Here is a 19,558-nt window from a genome sequence, read left to right as displayed (position 1 = left end):
ATGTACCACCCTCTGCAAGAAGTTGTTCCTGTACCCTGCACTTTTAAATGACCACCACTCTCCCATTTAGTAGCGGATTGGCTGATTGGATCTGCTGTGGCTCACTTCGGTATCTGCCTGACTTGCTGAGTGGTTCTGGTATTCTCTATTTTTATCTCAGATAGCCAGCGTCGGTAGTTTTCCTGCTTTGCAATCACTCCGTTGCGTCCTTGCCTCTGTTTGAGAACGTTATGGATTCAAGTCCCATTGCTGAGACTTGAACACAACATTCTTGGCTTACACTCCAGTGTTCAGGGAGCTGTGCTGTGACAGATGCTGCCTTCCTGATAGGATGTTAAACCAAACCCTGCCTTCACTCTCTGGTGCACACGCTAGATTCCATGGCATTATTTTTCTTATTCATATCTCCCTTTGACATAGAACGAGGCCATTGAGCCCATTTGAGTGTATGCCAGCTCTCGGAGCAATCCCATTCTCACACATGTGCCTATTCATATCCCCGCTAATCTTCCACCAGCCTCCTACACAAGGGATAATTTACAGTGGCCAATTAACCTAACAATCTGCATCTTTGAGATGTGGGAGGGAACCAGAGCACCCGGGGAAAACCTACATAGTTACAGGGAGAACGTGCAAACTCCCCACTTGGAGCACTGGCGGGGCAGTGGGGGTGGGGATCAGGATTGAACCTGGGTCACTGGAGCTATGAGGCAGCAGCTCTGCTTGCTGCCTCACTATCCTGCCATCATTTTGTTGTCCGGATGATACTTATTTCTTAATCCATATCAGTCGACTGATAACCTTGGTATTGGTGTTGGTTTATTATTGTCACTTGTACTGAGGTACAGTGAAAAACTTGTCTTACATACCGATCGTACAGGTCAATTCATTACACAGAACAGTTACATTGGGTTAGTACAGAGTTCATTGATGTAGTACAGGTAAAAACAATAACAGTACAGAGTAAAGTGTCACATCTACAGAGAAAGTACAGTGCAATAAGGTGCGAGGTCACAACAAGGTAGATCGTGAGGTCATAGTCCATCTCATTGTATAAAGGAACTGTTCAGTAACCTGACCTCTAATGCAGTGGTACTGGTTAGAACCTGCTGTGTGCAAGTTGGCTCCCTCATCCCTTGCATAATGACAGTGAATATACTTTAAATGTACTTCACCGTAAAAGACACAAATTAATTAACTCACTGTCATATACTGACGTTCACCTTCTGTGGAAAACATTGAAGGTAGGGCAGTTAAGAATGGGTAATAAGTAAATTGAAATAAAAATCAGAGTTGATCTGATTTTGGCAACCAGTTCCACAATGTTTAACCCTAAGATGACTGCCACATGGGGTGCAGTACCATGTCGGTTCCATCACTGGTCTATCAAACCAGACTCACAATTTGAGGGGTCGTGGTTTCAAGTCCTCTCATCGCCATTTAAGAGGCTCGAAGATCGCTGACACACTGCCAGCGACAGTCACGTTCTGGAAAAGTCTGCACAGAAAGTAGCATTGTGCATTGTATTCTACCTCTGAATATCAGTTCGTTGGCGGAGATCTTAAAATGCCGTTGGTTGAAAATGTCAGCCCAATCTGGACACAAGGGGTCAGAAATAGATCTATCCTGATCGCTGTTGGGAGACATGATAGAGGTTTATAAAATTATAAGAGGCATAAGATAAGATTTCTTTATTAGTCACATGTACATCAAAACACATAGAGTGTTCTGGGGAGCAGCCCACAAGTGTCGCCACGCTTCCAGCGTCAACATAGCATGCCCACAACTTCCTAACCCGTACGTCTTTGGAATGTGGGAGGAAACCGGAGCACCCGGAGGAAACCCACGCAGACACGAGGAGAACGTACAAACTCCTTACAGACAGTGGCCGGAATTGAACCCGGGTCGTTGGCGCTGTAAAGCGTTACGCTAACCGCTACACTACCGTGCCTGCCCATCTCCTTGCCTCTTTGCTCCAGGTTTCCAGCACCTGCAGTCTCTTGTGTCTGCATCTCTTTGCTTTTCACCCTTTCACCTTTATTACAAAGGGGGATGGATTATTGCAAAAGGGAAACCTCGTTACAACCGGGCAGGCTGTTGGTGAGACACAGGAGACCGCAGATGCTGGAAATCTGGAGCAAAGAGCAAACTGCTGGAGGAACTCAGCGGGTCAGGCAGCATCTGTGGAGGGAAGTGGACAGTCGACGTTTTGGGACCGAGAGTGTAAAGGGAAGATGGCCAGTATAAAGTGAGGGGTGGGTGGGGAGGAGCTGCCAAGTGATAGATGGATCCAGGTGAAGAGGGGTTGATGGGCAGATTTATGTGAGGGAGGGAGGGGTGGCACAGAGGCTGGGAGGGGATGTGGAGTCAACAAAGGGCTGCAGGTTATGGGATATGGTGAGAAAGGAAGGTGAAGAGGGGAACCAGATAGGGGTGGCAGATGGGAAAAGTGGGTGCAGGGGATAGGCACCCAATGAGTTGAGTGTGTAGGCAATAGGTAGATGGACCCAGGTGGGGAAGGGGAATGAAACTGGGTAACAAGTGGCTGGGGGGTGGTTTTGGACAGACCTTGAAGGATGTATTAATTTGGTAATTTGATTTATCATTGCCACATGTACAGAGGTTCAGTGAAAAACTTTGTCTTTGCATGCCGTCCATACAGATCATTTATTACAACAGTGCATTGAGGTAGTACAAGGGAAAACAATAACAGAATGCAGAATGAAGTGTTACAGCTACAGAAAAAGTGCAGTGCAGGCAGACAATAAGGTGCAAGGCCGTAATGATTCATGGAAGTGCCTGCATTGAAGTTGACACATTGATTGTGATCCTTCAAAGTTCCTGGATTCTGGAATGCTGCTGTACAGAGGGATTGGGTGGTACATGAAGAACATAATGCTAGCATGCGGGTACAGCAAGTAAGTAGGAAGGCAAGTTGAACCATAGCCAAAATTTAAAACAGATGGGGTATAACAGTAAGGAAGACTAGGACACAGTTTTGGTCTGCTTCGGAATCAGAATCAGATTTATTATCACTGACATATGACTTGAAATTTATTGTTTTGAGGCAGCAGTACAGTGCAAGACATAAAAATCTATAAATTACAAAAATAAATAAATAGTGCAAAACAAAAGGAATAACGAGGTAGTGTTCATGGGTTCATGGACCGTTCAGAAATCTGATGGCAGAGGGGAAGAAGTTGTTCCTGAATCATTGAGTGTGGGTCTTCAGGCTCCTGTACCTCCTCCCCGATGGTAGTAACGAGAAGAGGACATGTCCCGGATGGTGAGGGTCCTCAATGATGGATGCCGCCTTCTTGAGGCACCGTCTCACGAGGATGTCCTCGATGGTGGGGAGGGGTGTGCCCGTGATGGAGCTGGCTGAGTCTACAACCCTCTGCAGCCTCTTGCCATCCTGTGCTTTGGAGACTCCATACCAGGCGGTGATGCAACCAGTCAGAATGCTCTCCACCGTACAGCTAAAGAAACTAAGTTATTGAGGAGGTATTTCTTTTCTCAGAGGGTCTTGAATTCGGAATTCCCAACCTAAGAGAGTGTGGACGGTGAGTCATTGAATATATCCAAGATGGTGATGTAGGGGAATCAAGTGTTACAGAGAACAGGCTGGGAAGTGGATTTGAATCCAGGAACCAATAAGGTAACGGCAGAACAGTCTTGAGCAGCCATGTGACCGACCTTAGATTCCTATGCCCTTATGAGGCTTGTGCATTAACAACAGATTCTCTCTCTAAAATTACAAACAGCCAACCTTTGGTCTTCCACTCTCTCTGGAAAGTGTTTTACTGTGCTTTGAAGGTGATGGTCAGAAATTGTGTGCGGATAGGGGGTGGTGGAAGGAGGGGGGGGAGGGGGTCGAGCATCTACACACAGTGCCACTACACGTAGTGCCCAGCACGAACCAGCCCACTTACTTCTGCGTTCCATCGGAAGGAAACTTGGCAAAGCAGCCGCAGAAGTGAAGGGAAAAAGCTGTCACTTACAGCGTACGGCAGAGACGGGTAGTCTGGAGGTCAGCTCTAGCTGCTCTAATTGATGTCTTCCACCGCCGATCCACAGCGTTAGGAAGCTAACAACTCCTTTTAAGGATAATTATGATATATCCACAGAACGCTTGTCCTGTCTTTATCCCCCTGATTTATTTCTGTGAGTTGACCCAAGTTGCTTCAGTCATGTCTAACATGAGGACTGAAATGTAGGCTCGCTGGCTTTCAGTATTCTCGATTTCAGAAAATGTTGCTTGTTTCATGAAACAAATGTAAAAATAAGTATTTGGAGTGAGGTCGCTGTGAATGTTCGGCAGTTCACTGATGGTACAAAAGAGCAGTGTGTTGTTACTTGTGTAGTTAGTCATCCCCTTCTCGATCCATTGCGGAGTGCATGCTTACAGCAAGTGTGGAGGTGAGAACAAAGTGTGTGAGTGGGTGTGAAGGAGCATCTGTAGTAGAAAGGTAAGAGGTACAGGCAGGTACCCGCACAATGTTCGAAAATTATCAAGATGAGTATTTAAATTGCCAAGGCATTAGAAAGCCATGAACCAAGTGCTGGTGCACAGGATTAATAGGGATGGTTACAAGGAATGCAGAAAGGTTGGTTCCTCACTTGGGGTGATTAAGAACAATGTGCCATGGTTTTGGAATAAGGGATCATCTGCTTAAGACATTTAGGAGGAATTTCTTCTCTTAGAGGGTCTCGATTCTTCCGAACTCCTTATCCCAGAAAGTGTGGACGGTGAGTCATAGTCATAGAGTCATACACCATGCAAAGAGGCCCTTCAGCCTAACTAGTCCATGCCGACCAAAACACCCATCTAAGCTAGTCTCATTTGCCCACGTTTGGCCCATATGCTTCAAAATCTTTCCTATCCAGGTACCCGTCCAAGTATCTTCTAATCATTATTAATGTACCTGCCTCAACCACTTTCTCTGGCCGCTCGTTCCATCTTTGGAACACCCTCTGGGTGAAAAGGTTGCCCCTCAGGTTCCCATTAAATCTCTCACCTTAAACCTCTGCCCTCTAGTTTTTGATTCCCCAACCCTGGGAAACAGACTGTGTGCATTCACCCTATCTGGACCCCTCATGATTTTATACACCTCTGTCAGATCACCCCTCGTTCTCCTACACTTCAGTGAATAAAGTCCCAGCCACTCTCTGTAACTCAGTCCCTCGAGTCCTGGCAAATCTCATTGCATGCATTCAAGATGGATGGAGATGCAGGGGAATCAAGTGTTATGAGGGACAGGCAGGAAAGTGGATTTGAGTCCAGGAACATGGACATGGTGAAAGTGAATTAAATTAAATTGGTAAATTAGTTTATTATTGTAACGTGTACCAAGCTACAGTGAAAAACTGTTTTGTATGCCATCCATACAGATCATTTCATTACAACAGTACATTGAGGTAGTACAAGGGAAAAGCAATAACAGAATGCAGAATAAAGTGTTACAGTTACAGAGAAAGTGCCTTGCAGGCAGACAATAAGGTGCAAGGTCTTAATGAGGTAGATTGTGAGGTCAAGAGTCCATTTTATCATACTAGGATAAGATAAGATAAAATAAGATTTCTTTATTAGTCACATGTACATTGAAACACACAGTGAAATGTACCTTTTGCATAGAGTGTTCTGGGGGCAGCCCGTAAGTGTCACCACGCTTCCAGCGCCAACATAGCACGCCCACAACTTCCTAACCCGTAGGTCTTTGGAATTTGGGAGGAAACCGGAGCACCCGGAGGAAACCCACACCCATACGAGGAGAACATACAAACTCCTTACAGACAGCGGCCGGAATCGAACCCGGGTCACTGGCGCTGTAATAGCGTCACACTAACTGCTACACGCCGTTCACTGGTCTTATAGCAGTGGGATAGAAGCTGTCCTTGAGCCTGGTGGTACGTGCTTTCATGCTTGTATCTTCTCCCCAATGGGAAGGCAGAATAGGTCTGTTCCTGACTCTGGAGTCATGACCAATTTAATGTTCACCTCAATTCCACTTTACTGCCCGTTGCCAACATCCTTGATGCTGGAGATTAGGAGTGCATGAGGGGGTGTAATGATATGTCCAACGCAACGGAACTGAAAGAGGTCTGAATGTGTCGGTAAAACTCCCACAAGCCCCTGAATTAAGTATGCCTCCATTCTGTATCCGTCCATTCCCTGCATGTTCATGTCGCTGTCTGAATGCCTCTTAAGCGCTGTTATCGCGTCTACTGCCATCACCTCCCCTGGCAGCCCGTTCCAGGCATCCACCGCTCTCTGCATGAATAGAACTTACCCTGCACATCTCCTTTTGACCGTATGTTTTTCGGATGTGGGGAGAAACAGGAGCACCCACAGGGAGAACGTGCAAACCCCATACAGACAGCACCAGAGGTCAAGAGCGAATGAGGGTCACTGGAGGCATGAGGCAGCAGTTCTATTAGAGTCATAGAGTACTACAGCCCTTCAGCCCATCTAGTCCATGCTGACCTGAACTTCTGCCTGGTCCCATCTACCTGCACCTGGACCATATACCCTCCAAATCCCTCCCATCCATGTACCTATCCAAATTTCACTTAAATGTTACAATTGAACCTGCATCCACCACTTCCGCTGGCAGCTCGTTCCACACTCGCACCACCCTCTGAGTGAAGACGTTTCCCCTTAGATTCCCCTTATATATTTAACCTTTCACCCTAAACCTTTATCCTCTAGTTCTAGTCTCACCCAACCTGAGGTGAAAAAGCCTGTATGCATTCACCTTATCTATACCCCTCATAATTTTGTATACCTCTATAAAATGTCCCCTCATTTTCCTGCGAAGAATGTCCTAACCTATTCAACCTTTCCCTATAACTCAGGGCCTCAAGTCCCGGCAACATCCTTGTAAATTTTCTCTGCACTCTTTCAAGCTTATTAATATGTTTATCAATAAGGTAGGTAGGTGACCAGAACTGCACACAATACCCTATATTCGGCCTCACCAACGTCTTGTACAACTTCAACATAACGTCCCGACTCCTGTACTCAATGCTCTGATTCCTGAAGGCCGAAGTGCCAAAAGCTCTCTTTACCACCCTACCTACCTGTGATGCCACTTTCAAGGAACTATGGATCTGTATTCCCAGGTCCCTGTGTTCTACCGCACACCTCAGAGCTAGTGGTACTAGATGCACCACCACGAGTGCTTTGTCTCAGAGTGCTGTGAGTCTTTGGAACTCGGAGAGAAGTAAAAGCCGAATCCTTGAATATTTCTAAGACAGAAGTCGATAGATTCTTGATAAGGAAAGATTAGCATAGGTAGACGGGAAGTTCAGGGAACAATCAGATTAACCAGATGAAGAGTAATGTAGGAAAGAAAGTTTTGATAATTAATGCCCAACATTCTGAAATACCCTTTTGAAGGGTCTTGGCCCAAAACGTGAACCATCCATTTCCCTCCACAGATGCTGCTCGACCCCCTGAGTTCCTCCGGCATTTTGTTTTTGGCTCCAGACCCCAGAACCTGCATCTCCTGTGACGCCTTGAGGCTGCTTGTGTGCCAGTGTGTGTCTTTTTGTCCTCTCATCATACAAAGTGTCTGATGAAACCCCAGATGTTCAGATTTCCCTCCAGTTTGTCCAGATGTGAGTTTACTACAGGCACAGGACAATTTGGATTTAGATAAGATACCTCTATTAGTCACATGCACATCAAAACACATAGTGAAATGCATCTTTTTGCATAGAGTGTTCTGGGGGCAGCCCACAAGTGTCACCACGCTTCCGGTGCCAACATAGCATGCCCACAACTTCCTAACCTGTACGTCTTTGGAATGTGGGAGGAAACCAGAGCACCCAGAGGAAACCCACGCAGACATGGGGAGAACGTACAAACCCCCTACAGACAGTGGCCGGATTTGAACCCGGGTTGCTGGCGCTGTAAAGCGTTGTACTAACCGCTACACTACCATGTGCACTACAGTAAAGTTGGAACATTAAACGTCCTTCTCCATGCCTGATTCCACGAGGCCACGAGCTTCTCCACACTATTCCCAGCAGACTCTGAAAAAGTTTTTATTGACTTGTTCAGGAGGTCTTTATTCCTTTCTCAGTGGAATCCAGCCTACTCTCGAGATTATGCTCATGTTTTTTTTGATGATTTTAATCAGCATTCTCTCCTCGCTCCTGAAGGCATTGCCAAGACCACCTCCACCCCGCCCAACGTTCCCCTTGTGTGAGCCAGGGCTATCAAGATCTACATTCTCACAGAGGCATCAGATCTGAACTCCAGCCCACTCCCTCTTGGAATCCTTGGGTTTTCCCACTGGATTGCGACCAGGAGCAGGAGCCTTGGCTTGTAGCTTCAGACGAAATGGCTGAAACCTAAACTGAGGCCAAGGGATAACGCAGCTACCTCATGACGTTGTTCCACACGGCCCAATTCCCTTATTCACTTGGGGGGGATGGTACCAGTGCCTCTGCCTTGTGGACTGGTACAACTGCCCCCTCTTACGGCTAGCGGTATAAACTACTGCTCTGCTGTTTCTAGAGAAGCAAAGGACTGTAGGTGCTGGAATCTAGGTGGAAAAACAACAAGATGCTGGAGGAACTCAGGAGGACAGGCAGCATCCGTGGAGAAAAGTAGGTGCTCTGCTGTTTCTGTCCAGCAATCATTAGTGTACAGCAACATACAATGACTCAACAACAGGGTGCTCAACAACTTCTCTTATGGCTCCTCCCACTTTCTCCTGACCAAAGGTGTAACTATGGCCCCAGTTATGCCTCCCACTACTACAGCCATTGTGTATACCCAGGTGATATGTAGCCATTGAATAGCCTAGCTGTAAGCATAACGCTATTACAGCGCCAGCGACCCAGGTTCAATTCCCGCCGCTGTCTGTAAGGAGTTAGTACGTTCTCCCCGTGTCTGTGTGAGTTTCTTCCGGATGCTCCGGTTTCCTCCCACATTCCAAAGACGTATGGGTTAGGAAGTTGTGGGCATGCTGTGTTCGTGCCGGAAGCGTGGCGACACTTGCGGGCTGCCCCCAGAACACTCTACGCAAAAATGCATTTCACTGTGTGTTTCGATGTACGCGTGACAGATAAAGATATCTTATCTCATCCAACATTTAACTCCTGTGATTTCTATGCCTTGGATTAGCGGAGAACGTTTGCTGTCTATGTTTTCATCCACCAGTGGTACTGAAGCCCCCTGGTCTTGGAGGCTGAAATGCATATACCGTAGAGTCCAAAAAACCTTCAGGGCGTGGCATTATTCATTTACATCCAACTCAACTCATTGACTGATTGATCCCCAAATACCAATTTGAGCTTTGTACAAGCATAAAAAGTTGAGGCAGGAGTCAGCCATACTGCTTCTTCACCTTGTCCCTCCATTCACTAAAATTGGAAGGATGTCATTAAGCTGGGAAAGGGTGCAGAAAAGATTCACGAGGATGTTTCCAGGTCTGGAGGGCTTGAGTTATAAGAAAAGACTGGATAGGCCAGGACTTTTCTCCTTGGAGCATAGGAGGCTTATAAAGGTATATAAAAATCATGAGGGGCATAGATCGCATAGGTCACAGTCGTTTTCCCAGGATTGGACAACCTAAAACTAGAGGGCATAGATTTAAGGTGAGAGGGGAATAATTTAAAGGGGACCTGAGGACTAACTTTTTCCACACAAAGTGTGGTGGGTTTGTGGAACAAGCTGCCAGAGGAAGTGGTAGAGGTGGGTACAATGACAATGTCTAAAAGACATTTAGACTGGTTCGTGGATAGAAAAGGTCCAGAGGGATATGGGTCAAATGCAGGCAAATGGGACTAGCTCAGGTAGGCAACTTGGTCAGCATGGACAACTTGGGCCAAAGGGCCTGTTTCCATGCTGCCTATCTCTAAAGTCATGACCGATCTGATCTTCGATCTCAGTTCCACTTTCCTGTCTGTTGCCCAAACCTTTGATTCCAGGGATTGGGAGTACGTGAGAGGGCGTGATGATATGTCCAACGTGACAAAACTAAAAGAGGTCTGAACATATCGTTTAAACCCCCTCATCCCACTAAGTTAAGGATGTGGTCAACAAGCAAGGAAGTGGAGTTGAGGTCAATGATCAGATTGGTCATGACCTTATCAAATGGGGACAGGACAAGTTATCTGGATGTTACCTCAGTGTAGATGAACACACCAGCACCACATCATCATCTGGGAGGCTCTAGATTGTTCCATCCAGTAATAACCATAAATATAAATGTGGGAATGTTTTCTGTGGAATATGAGAGTACGCCTTTAACTCCCATATTCTTTCTGTGATTTGTAGGCCTCAGACTGGTGAAAAGGATTTACTACCTCCAAACACAAAGAGTTGAACACTGAACCAGTGCTTGTGCCTCGCTCTGACCCAGAGCACAGATTAAGTGTGTAACAGTGTTGAGACGTGGCAGCAGAGGGAGGACGCTTGGTTCTGCTCTGCTTCTTTTGCAGAAAGCACCCCTTTTCAGGGAATTAACTGTTCTCTTAACGGTCATTTAGTTCTCCCGAGCTCAATAAACTTTTCAGAACCTCGTGAAAAGGTTGCTGGTTAAATTGATAGATATTCCCCTCTGCCACAGCGAAGGGCAGCGACTCACTGGGAACAGGGCAAAGGGAGTCCCATCAGTCTGGAGATAATTGAAGTGGAGCTGGTTGAGTAAGTGCCTGGAGAATGGCATAACTCTAAACGCACAGCTTGTGTACAACTGAGTGAGAATAGAAGAACACAAGACAAATCAGAGCAGGATTAAGGTCAATGCCTGTCCCACCATTCAATGCCTGATCTGCCCCAATCCTCAACTCCTCTTGTGTGCCCTCAATACCCTCTCCTTTACAAATGTTTCTACTTCCTCTTTATATACTTTCAGGTGATGTTTATTGAAATATGTTCTTAAAGTAAATTGGTGAATTGGTTTATTATTGTCACATGTACTGAGGTACAGTGAAAAACTTTAGTTTTGCATGGAATCCACACAGATCATTTCATTACAATGGCGCATTGAGGTAGTACAAGGGAAAACAATAACAGAATGCAGAATAAAGTGTTACATTTACAGAGAAAGTGCAGTGCAGGCAGACAATAAGACAATAAGGTGCAAGGCCATAACTGAGTAGATTGTGAGGTCAAGAGTCCATCTTATTCTACTAGGGGACCGTTCAATAACCTTCTAACAGCGGGATAGAAGCTGTCCTTGAGACTGGTGGTAGGTGCTTTCAGGCTTTTATATCTTCTACCCAATGGGAGGGGGGAGAAGAGAGAATGTTCGGGGTGGGTGGGGTCTTTGATTACGTTGGCTGCTTTACCGAGGCAGCGAGAAGTGTAGACGGAGTCCATGGAGGGGAGGCTGGTTTCCGTGGCTCAAATGTAAGTGGAGAGGAGGAAAACCTTTGCTAGACCTAGTAGATGAGCTGTTAATAGTGAGAAATATGTTAAAAAAAAGACCTACAGCTGTTCCAAGTGGTTCAGGATTGAGAGATGACAACGAGCACTTAAAGCTCAGGCAGCTTAAGACTCACAGCGAATATTGGCAGTGAAAAGAGTCCTGGTACGGTGTGAAGATTCAGCCAGTTTAGAACTCCTGGACATTCTGCTGCCTATATTAATTCTTGCCTAATAATCAGTTTTATTGTAGTCAGTGGGTTTATCAGGAAGGCTCTCTGATATTGGTCATTGGTTTCTTCAATGCTGCCTATCTGATGCACCATTCAAGGAAAGTGTGTGCCTTGGGGATGGACTTTGAAACGTATCTCATCAGTACAATGGCACATGCTCAAAATATCAACCCTGCAGGTAGTGTGATCTGTCTCTGACGGGCACCACAGTGGCATAGATAGTAGAGCTGTTACCTCACAGCCGTAATGACCCAGGGTCCAATCCTGACCTCTGTACTGTGTGACGTTTGCACATTCTCCCTGTGGCTGTGTGGTTTCTTCCCACATCCCAAAGTGAACAGGTTTCAATGGAGGCTGGTATTGGTGTTGGCTTATTATTGTCACTTGTACTGAGGTACAGTGAAAAACTTGTATACCGATCGTACAGGTCAATTCATTGCACAGTGCAGTTACATTGAATTTGTACAGAGTGCATTAAGGTAGTACAGGTAAAAACAGTAACAGTACAGAGTAAAGTGTCACAGCTACAGAGAAAATGCAGTGCAGGTAGATAATAAGGTGCAAGGTCACAAGGTAGATCAGAGTCCATCTCATCGTATAAGGGAACCATTCAATAGTCTTATCACAGTGGGATAGAAGCTGTCCTTAAGCCTGGTGGTACGTGCCCTCAGGCTCCTGTATCTTCTACCTGATGGAAGAGGAGAGAAAAGAGAATGTCCCGGGTGGGTGGGGTCTTTGATTATGCTGGCTGCTTCACCAAGGCAGTGAGAGGTAAAGACAGAGTCCAAGGAGGGGAGGCTGGTTTCCGTGATGCGCTGGGCTGTGTCCATAACTGTCTGAGATGTGCTTGGAAAGGGAACAATTTCAACGCATTTGGAAACTGGGACTAATTGGCCTGCTCCGTCAAAGAGCTAGGAGGAATGTGATGGGCTGAAGGGCCTCCTATGCTGTACACTTCCCTGAGTTGAACCTGTTCAATGGCATGGCCAGTATTTGAAATGGCTCTCTGACTCCATCCAACCTCCTCACAACCTTAGTTTCTCTGAAGAGGACAACCCAGGAAAGCTCAGTGACGCAGCCAGTAGATCCGCTGCTGGAGACCCAGGTTCGATCCCGACCTCGAGAGCTGCCTGTGCGTGGAGTTTGCACGTTCTCCCTGTGACTGCGTGGGTTTCCCCCGGGTGCTCTGGTTTCCCCCTGCTCTGGTGTTAATTGCCCACTGTAAATTGCCCCTAGTGGTAGAATCTGGGGAGAAGTTGACAGGAACGTGGGATTAATGTAGGCTTAGTGTAAATGGGTGCTCGATGGTCAGTGTGGACGATGGGCTGAAGGGCCTTTTTCTGCGTATGACTCTCACTCCGCATCTGGGGTTGCCCCCGACAGACCAAACGCTCAGTTAAAAATATACCTCCCAGCCACACGCTTTGGAATGGACTCCAGTAATCTGGATCTCACTGTTGACCGATTAGACAAGGTTATGGTGTTAATGATGTGGGCACCACTGGCATCTTGAACAAATACAACGACGGGCGATTCCCAAAGCATGGCACAGAACCAAAATGCTGCAGATGCTGGAAATCTGAAATATAAACAGAGAATGCCGGGACTACACAGGGGTGCAGCCACACACTCACTGGCCCTCATTGAAGAGAGTTTGGGCTTCAGATTAACGACATTTTCATCAGGCTATCAGTTATCAACCTGAAACACTAACTTCTGCTTCTCTCCCTGTCGGTGCTGACGGGTCAGCAGAATGTTTCCAGCATTTCCTGCTTTCATTACAAATGATGCTAAGTGGATTTAGGGCAGAGCAATTTGACTGATCATCGTCTTTGAATTGCTTACTTGAGCCTGACGGTGAACTTGTCTGCTTCAGCTGCTACACCTGGCCTCCAGCGTAGGAGTGAGTCATGCAAGAAGTAAACTCCAGGCTCAGTCGCGTATCAGTGCCGATCTCGGCCTGGCTAATCACTGGGTTGTGTTTTTTCAATGCACTGCTTTAACTCCAGGAAGGAGAAGCATCACCAGTAGTCCAGCAATCCAAGGGTTTGCGTGCATGTGCATGTGCACGTGTGTGAGACATTCTCAGGCAGACACTCTACTGGTTAACCCAGCTTTCGACGCCCATTGTTAGAAGCTCAATGTATAGGAATTGCTCTGTGAAAATAGACCAAAGTCCCTCTGGTTCATTGCCCACCATCCCGGCATGATACATTGATAATCGAGTCGTTGTTTAATGATACCAATCAAACTCTTATCAGTTGGCACTGTTTGAGTGATGAATGGAAGCCAGTCTCTGGAGAATGTTGTAATTCTAAACAGCGTGTAAAACTGTGCAAGGGTTAGAGTCTTAAAGGGGCATGAACAATATAGAAACGCTTTTGTTAAACTTACCAGATGGGATGTTAACGGTGACAATCCCCATGTTAAAAGATGATTCACAGTAACTCTGCTGCCACACCATTCAGGACAAAGCAGCCCAGATGGTTGATACATAATCAAGGACCCCTCCCACCCCAGTCATTCTCTCTTCTCCCCTTCCCCATCAGGCAGAACATACAAAAGCTTGAGAACACCTACCACCAGGCTAAAAGACGGCTTCTATCCCACTGCTATCAGACTTTTGAACAGACCTCTTGTACACTTGCTCTGCCAATCTACCTCGTCGTGGCCCTTGCACTTTATTAGTCTACCTGCACTGCACTTTCTTGGTAACCACAAGACCACATTCTGGATTCTGTTTTCTTTTTACTACCTCTATGTACTTATGCATGGAATGATCTATCTGGATGACACACAAACAAAAACTTTTCACTGTATCTCAATACAAACGACAATAATAATTCAGTATGAATAAGCACCCGAAATGTGCGTTCTCTCCACCAGCAGTGCACAGTGGCTGCAGTTAACTACAAAATGCACTGCAGTAGCTCACTCAGACCACTCTGACGGCACCTCCCAAGCCTGTGGCTTCTGCTGCCAACAAAGACACCAGCAGCAGGTGATCACGAACACCACCTGCAGGTTCCCCTGTGAGTTGCACACACCATGCTGGCTTGGAACTGCACCGATACTTCAGCATCTAAGTCCTGGAATTCTCCACAGCACTATGAAGCCATTTAACTGAACAGGCCCTTCAGCCCACTGAGTCCATGCTGACTTTCAAGCACCAATCACCAATTACACTAATCCCACCTTTTTTTAAGTCTCTCCACATTTCCATCATCTTCCCCCAGATTCTACCATTCACCAACACACAGAGAGTCTGTGTGCGGGACTGGACCCCAGTGAGGGTCAATGTGTGTGGGATTGTACCCCAGTGAGGGTCAGTGTGTCTGGGACTGTATCCCACTGAAGGTTACTGCCTGTGTGTGTGTTTTCTTGTACGTATTTTCTTTTATATTTGTGAATGTATATGTGCATTATTGTATATATGTGTGTGTCTATGCGTCCTTGTGTAGGTGTGAGTGTATGTGTATATGTGACAGAGGGTCCACAAACAAATGCCTGCTAAGATTATACAGCAGAGCCTTGTCTCCGGGTATCTTGCATCTCCTTGCCAAGACCTCTCTCTGTCAGTTCTGTGCAGTGCTTAAGTGTGCAGTGGGGTGCACCATGTTTAAAGTAATCACACACAGGCATCTCCCACTCCTCAGCACTGAGGAGGGAAATGAGCCACCCTCGACCCTGAAGGACTGGCCAAGACTCATATATTTCCCTCAGACTGGTTGACTGCTGTCTGTCACACACTGGCATTTGCCACAGACTCTTTTAGCTCCACCTGGGTTGACAGGAAGAGAGCAAGCCTTTGTGAAGTTATTTTGTCCTCTCCACAACACCAGCGGCAGCAGCACAGCTGCTTTTTGTGTATCTCACTTGTGAGTTGTGATGGCCCTTGCTGGACAGTTCCTGGCAGCCTTCGACTCTTACCAACAGGGGGCTTTGTTCCAGTCAGTGTGAAGCATGGAGACAGTTTCTGCTTTATCTATTGTTGGACCAGCTCCACACTGCTACTGGGGTGGAAAAGACATTACCCTCAGAATAGACTAATACACAGATTAAGGGCAGAGCTTCCTGTAGTAGGAACAAGGCGACACCACGTGCCTAGGTTTTATGGTTGGTTGTTTTATTTGTTTGCGCAGGAGATATGGATGTCACTGGTAAACCCAGCATTAGAGTCATACAGCACAGAAACAGGCCCTTCGGCCCAACTCATCCATGCCGACCAAGTTGCCTACTTGAGCTAGTCCCAATTGCCCACGTTTGGCCCATATCCCTCTAAACCTCTCCTGTCCGTGTACTTTGTCCGATTGTCTCTTAAACGTTGTAATTGTACCCGCCTCTACTGGCAGATCAGAGGAGCAGAGCAGATTCACCGGGTTGTTGCCTGTATAGCAGGACTTTAGTTATAGAGGGAGATTGGATAGGCCGGGATTGTTTTCCCTGGAGCAAAGGAGGCTGAGGGGTGACCTGACAGAGTTCTATGAAATTATGAGGAGCACAGGCAGGGTGGCTGTTGTAACTGTAGCTGCCTCTGCCACTTCCTCTGGCAACCCATTCCACATACCCACCACTCTCTGTATGAAAAACTTGTCCCTCAGATCTCCCTTAAATCTCTTCTCCCTCACCTTAAATCTATGTTCTTTAGTTTTAGACTCCCACTCTTTGGGAAAAAACACTGTGACCATTCACCTCATCTATGCCCCATGATTTTGTATACCTCTAAAAGGTCTGTCCCTGATTCTTTGTCCATTTTTTTCCCCCCTGGACTGTGGGAGGCTGAGGGGTGCCCTTACAGAGGTTTATAAACTCATCAGGGGCATCGATAAGGTGAATGGTCACAGTCTTTTCCCCAGGGTAGGGGAGTCCAAAACTAGAGGGCATAGGTTTAAGGTGAGAGGGACTTGAGGGGCAACTTTATCCACACAGAGGGCAGTGGGTATATGGAACGAGCTGCCAGAAGAAGTGGCAGAGGTGGGTACAATCACGATATGGAAAAGACGTTTGCAGGCAAATGGGACTAGCTCAGTTTGTCAGCTTGGTCAGCATGGACGAGTTGGGCCGAAGGGCCTGTTTCCTTGCTGTATAGCTCTGTGACTCTCTGACTCTGTCCCTGATATTCCACGAACTTAACGGTTCATGACTTCATTTCAGAGGGCAATTGAAAGTCAACTACAGTAGTGTGTCTGGAGTCAGCTGTTTGTGGATTTTCTTCCCTATAGTGGATTAGAGAGCCCAATTTTGTTTTGTACAGTCCTGATGCAGGATTTCAACCCAAAACGTCGACAGTTCCTTCCCCCCACGGATGCTGCTCGGCCTGTTGAGTTCCTCCAGCAGATTGTTCGTTGCTCCAGGTTCCAGCATCTGTAGTCTCTTGTCTCTTCCCTTCTCCTTAACCTGACATAGTAATGCTGTTTTGATATATTTGACCTTAATGTGTGAACACTACTGGCAAGGCAGTCATTTAAGTGTCCATCATGTTGCCCTGAGTGGTGCTGCCGTCGATATTTGCTCCACTAGCTAAAGGTCAGATCAACTGCAGAAACACATCATAGCCGACCATATAGGCTTGGGCAAATTCACATATGGGTTCAGCCAATATCTTTCTTTCCTTGAGGGGCAACAATAAAGTTGATTGTGTGTGAGTGTCAGCTATCTTCATGGTCACTTTTACAAGTTTTAAAAACTGAATTAAAATTTTTAGGATTGATTTTCAATTCACATGCTCTGAATCATGGCCCAGATTGATAACTACTGTGATACGGGGCCTGTTTCCCAACTAAGATTTTATTCTCGCAGTTTAGACAGAGCGGCGCAGAGGCACAGCTGGTAGAGCTGCTGTCTCACAGCTCCAGTGACCCAGGTTCGATCCCGACCTCGGGTGCTGTCTGTGCGGAGTTTGCGGGTTCTCCCTGTGACCGCCTGGGTTTCCTCAGGGTGCTCTGGTTCCCATTCCACATCCCAAAGACGTGCGGGTCGGTGGGTTAATTGGTCACTGTAAGCTGCTCCCATGTGTGTCGGTGAGTGGTAGAATCCAAGGGGAGTTGATAGGAATGTGGGGAGAATAAGAAAATGGGAGAAGGGTAAATAGTTGATAGTTGGCATAGTCTTAGTTGGGCCATAAGACCTGTTTCCATAACTGTACGACACAGATTGAGGTTGAAGATGCCTCTCATTATATTTACGACTCCTTCTCCGTCTTGTTTCAGACCATGAACTCTAGCTAGCACGACAGACACTGACCATGGCGCCTCGGAAGCGGAACCGTCATGTTTTGGGATTTCTCTGTTGCTTCCGGAGTAGCGAGCATCCGGAGATCACCTTCAAGGACAGCAGCATGCCTTTGCAGCTCCTGGAATTCTCCCTGCCCATACCACCCGCAGAGGAACTCAACGCCAGGTTCGCAGAGCTCGTTGTAAGTGTCGCTGAGTATCATGGCTGATGTACCTCAATCTCTGCCTTTTAGAGTTTTGTTTATTTATTTCTGACATCCGAGCAGGCCAGCATTTATTGTCCATTCCTAATTGCCCATGAAAAGGCTATCTTTCAGTTGTACACAACGTTAATGAAGCCACACTTGGGAGTATTGGGTACAGTTTTGGCTACCCTGTTATAGGAAAGACGTCATTAAACTGGAAGGGTCTCAGCCCGAAACATCGACTGTTCATCTCCCTCCCGGGATGCTGCCTGGCCTGCTGAGTTCCTCCAGCATCTTGTGTGTGTTGCTAATTAAACTGGAAAGAGTGCAAAGAAGATTTACAAGAATATTGCCAGGACTCGAGGCCCTGAGTCATAGTGAGGGGTTGGGCAGGCTAGGATTTTATTCCTTGGAGTGTAGGAGACTGGGAGGTGACCTTACAGAGGTGTATAAAATCATGAGGGGCATAGATGGGGTCTTTTTCCCAGCTTGGGGAATCAAGAACTGGAGGGCATGCATAGGTTTATGGTGAGGAGGAGAGATTTAATAGGAACTTGAGGGGCAACTCTTTCACCCAGAGGGTGGTGAGTATATGGGACGAGCTGCCAGAGGAAGTGGTTGAGGCAGGTCCAATAGCAACTTTTAAAAGACAGTTCGACAGATAGGAGAGGTTTTAGAAGGTTAGAAGCCAAACACAGGAAAATGGGACTAGTTTGGATGGGCATCGTGGTTGGCATGGACCAGTTTGGCCAAAGGTACTTTTATTAGTCACATGTACATTGAAACACACAGTGAAATGCATCTTTTGCGTAGTGTTCTGAGGGCAGCCCGCACGTGTCGCCATGCTTCCGGCACCAACACAGCGTGCCCACAACTTCCTAACCCGTACGTCTTTGGAATGTGGGAGGAAACCGAAGCACCTGGAGGAAACCCACGCAGACACGGGGAGAATGTACCATGAGCTTGTTTCCGTTCTGTCTGACTCTGTGACTCTACGTTTGGGATTGAGTTATACAGCAGGGAAACAGGCCCTGCGGCCTAACTGGTCCATGCCGACCAAAATGCCCACCTACGTTAATCCCATTTAGCTATGTTTGGCCCAAATCCCTCTAAACCTTTCCTATCCATGTACCTGTCCAAGTGTCGTTTAAACATTATCGTCATGCCCACCTCTACCACCTCCTCTGGCAGCTCGTTCCACATACCCACCACCCTCTGTGTGAAAAATTTGCCCCTCAGGTCCCCTTTGAATCTTGCCCCCTCTCACCTTAAACCTATGCCTCCTATTTTTAGATTCCCCTTCCCTGGGAAAAAAACTATCACTGCCCTATTTGTGCCCTACATAAACCTCAATAAGATTACCCCTCAACCTCCTTCACTCCAGGGAAAACAGTCCTAGCCTATCCAATCTCTCCTTATAATTCAAGCCCTCCAACCCAGGCAATGTTCCTGTGAATTTTTTCTGCACCCTCTCTAGCTTAATCACATCCTTCCTGTGGTTTGTTACCACATTGCGATGTGCTG

The 19,558-nt window shown here is 46.7% G+C and overlaps 1 protein-coding gene across 4 annotated transcripts in view; it reads left to right on the top strand.

Moving 5' to 3' along the window:
- The window catches only part of daam2 (dishevelled associated activator of morphogenesis 2), a 327,537-nt gene that overhangs the window by 119,115 nt on the left and 188,864 nt on the right, over positions 1–19,558 (top strand). For all 4 annotated transcript variants that reach the window (XM_052024252.1, XM_052024248.1, XM_052024249.1 and 1 more), the window contains one exon: positions 17,826–18,031. In XM_052024252.1, coding sequence (XP_051880212.1) covers positions 17,861–18,031 — 171 coding nt within the window. In that variant the 5' untranslated portion in view covers positions 17,826–17,860. The remainder of the gene's footprint in view (positions 1–17,825; positions 18,032–19,558) is intronic.

Source organism: Pristis pectinata, chromosome 10 (assembly GCF_009764475.1).
Source record: "Pristis pectinata isolate sPriPec2 chromosome 10, sPriPec2.1.pri, whole genome shotgun sequence".
Taxonomy (NCBI): domain Eukaryota; kingdom Metazoa; phylum Chordata; class Chondrichthyes; order Rhinopristiformes; family Pristidae; genus Pristis; species Pristis pectinata.
This window is presented reverse-complemented; position numbering and strand designations above follow the sequence as displayed.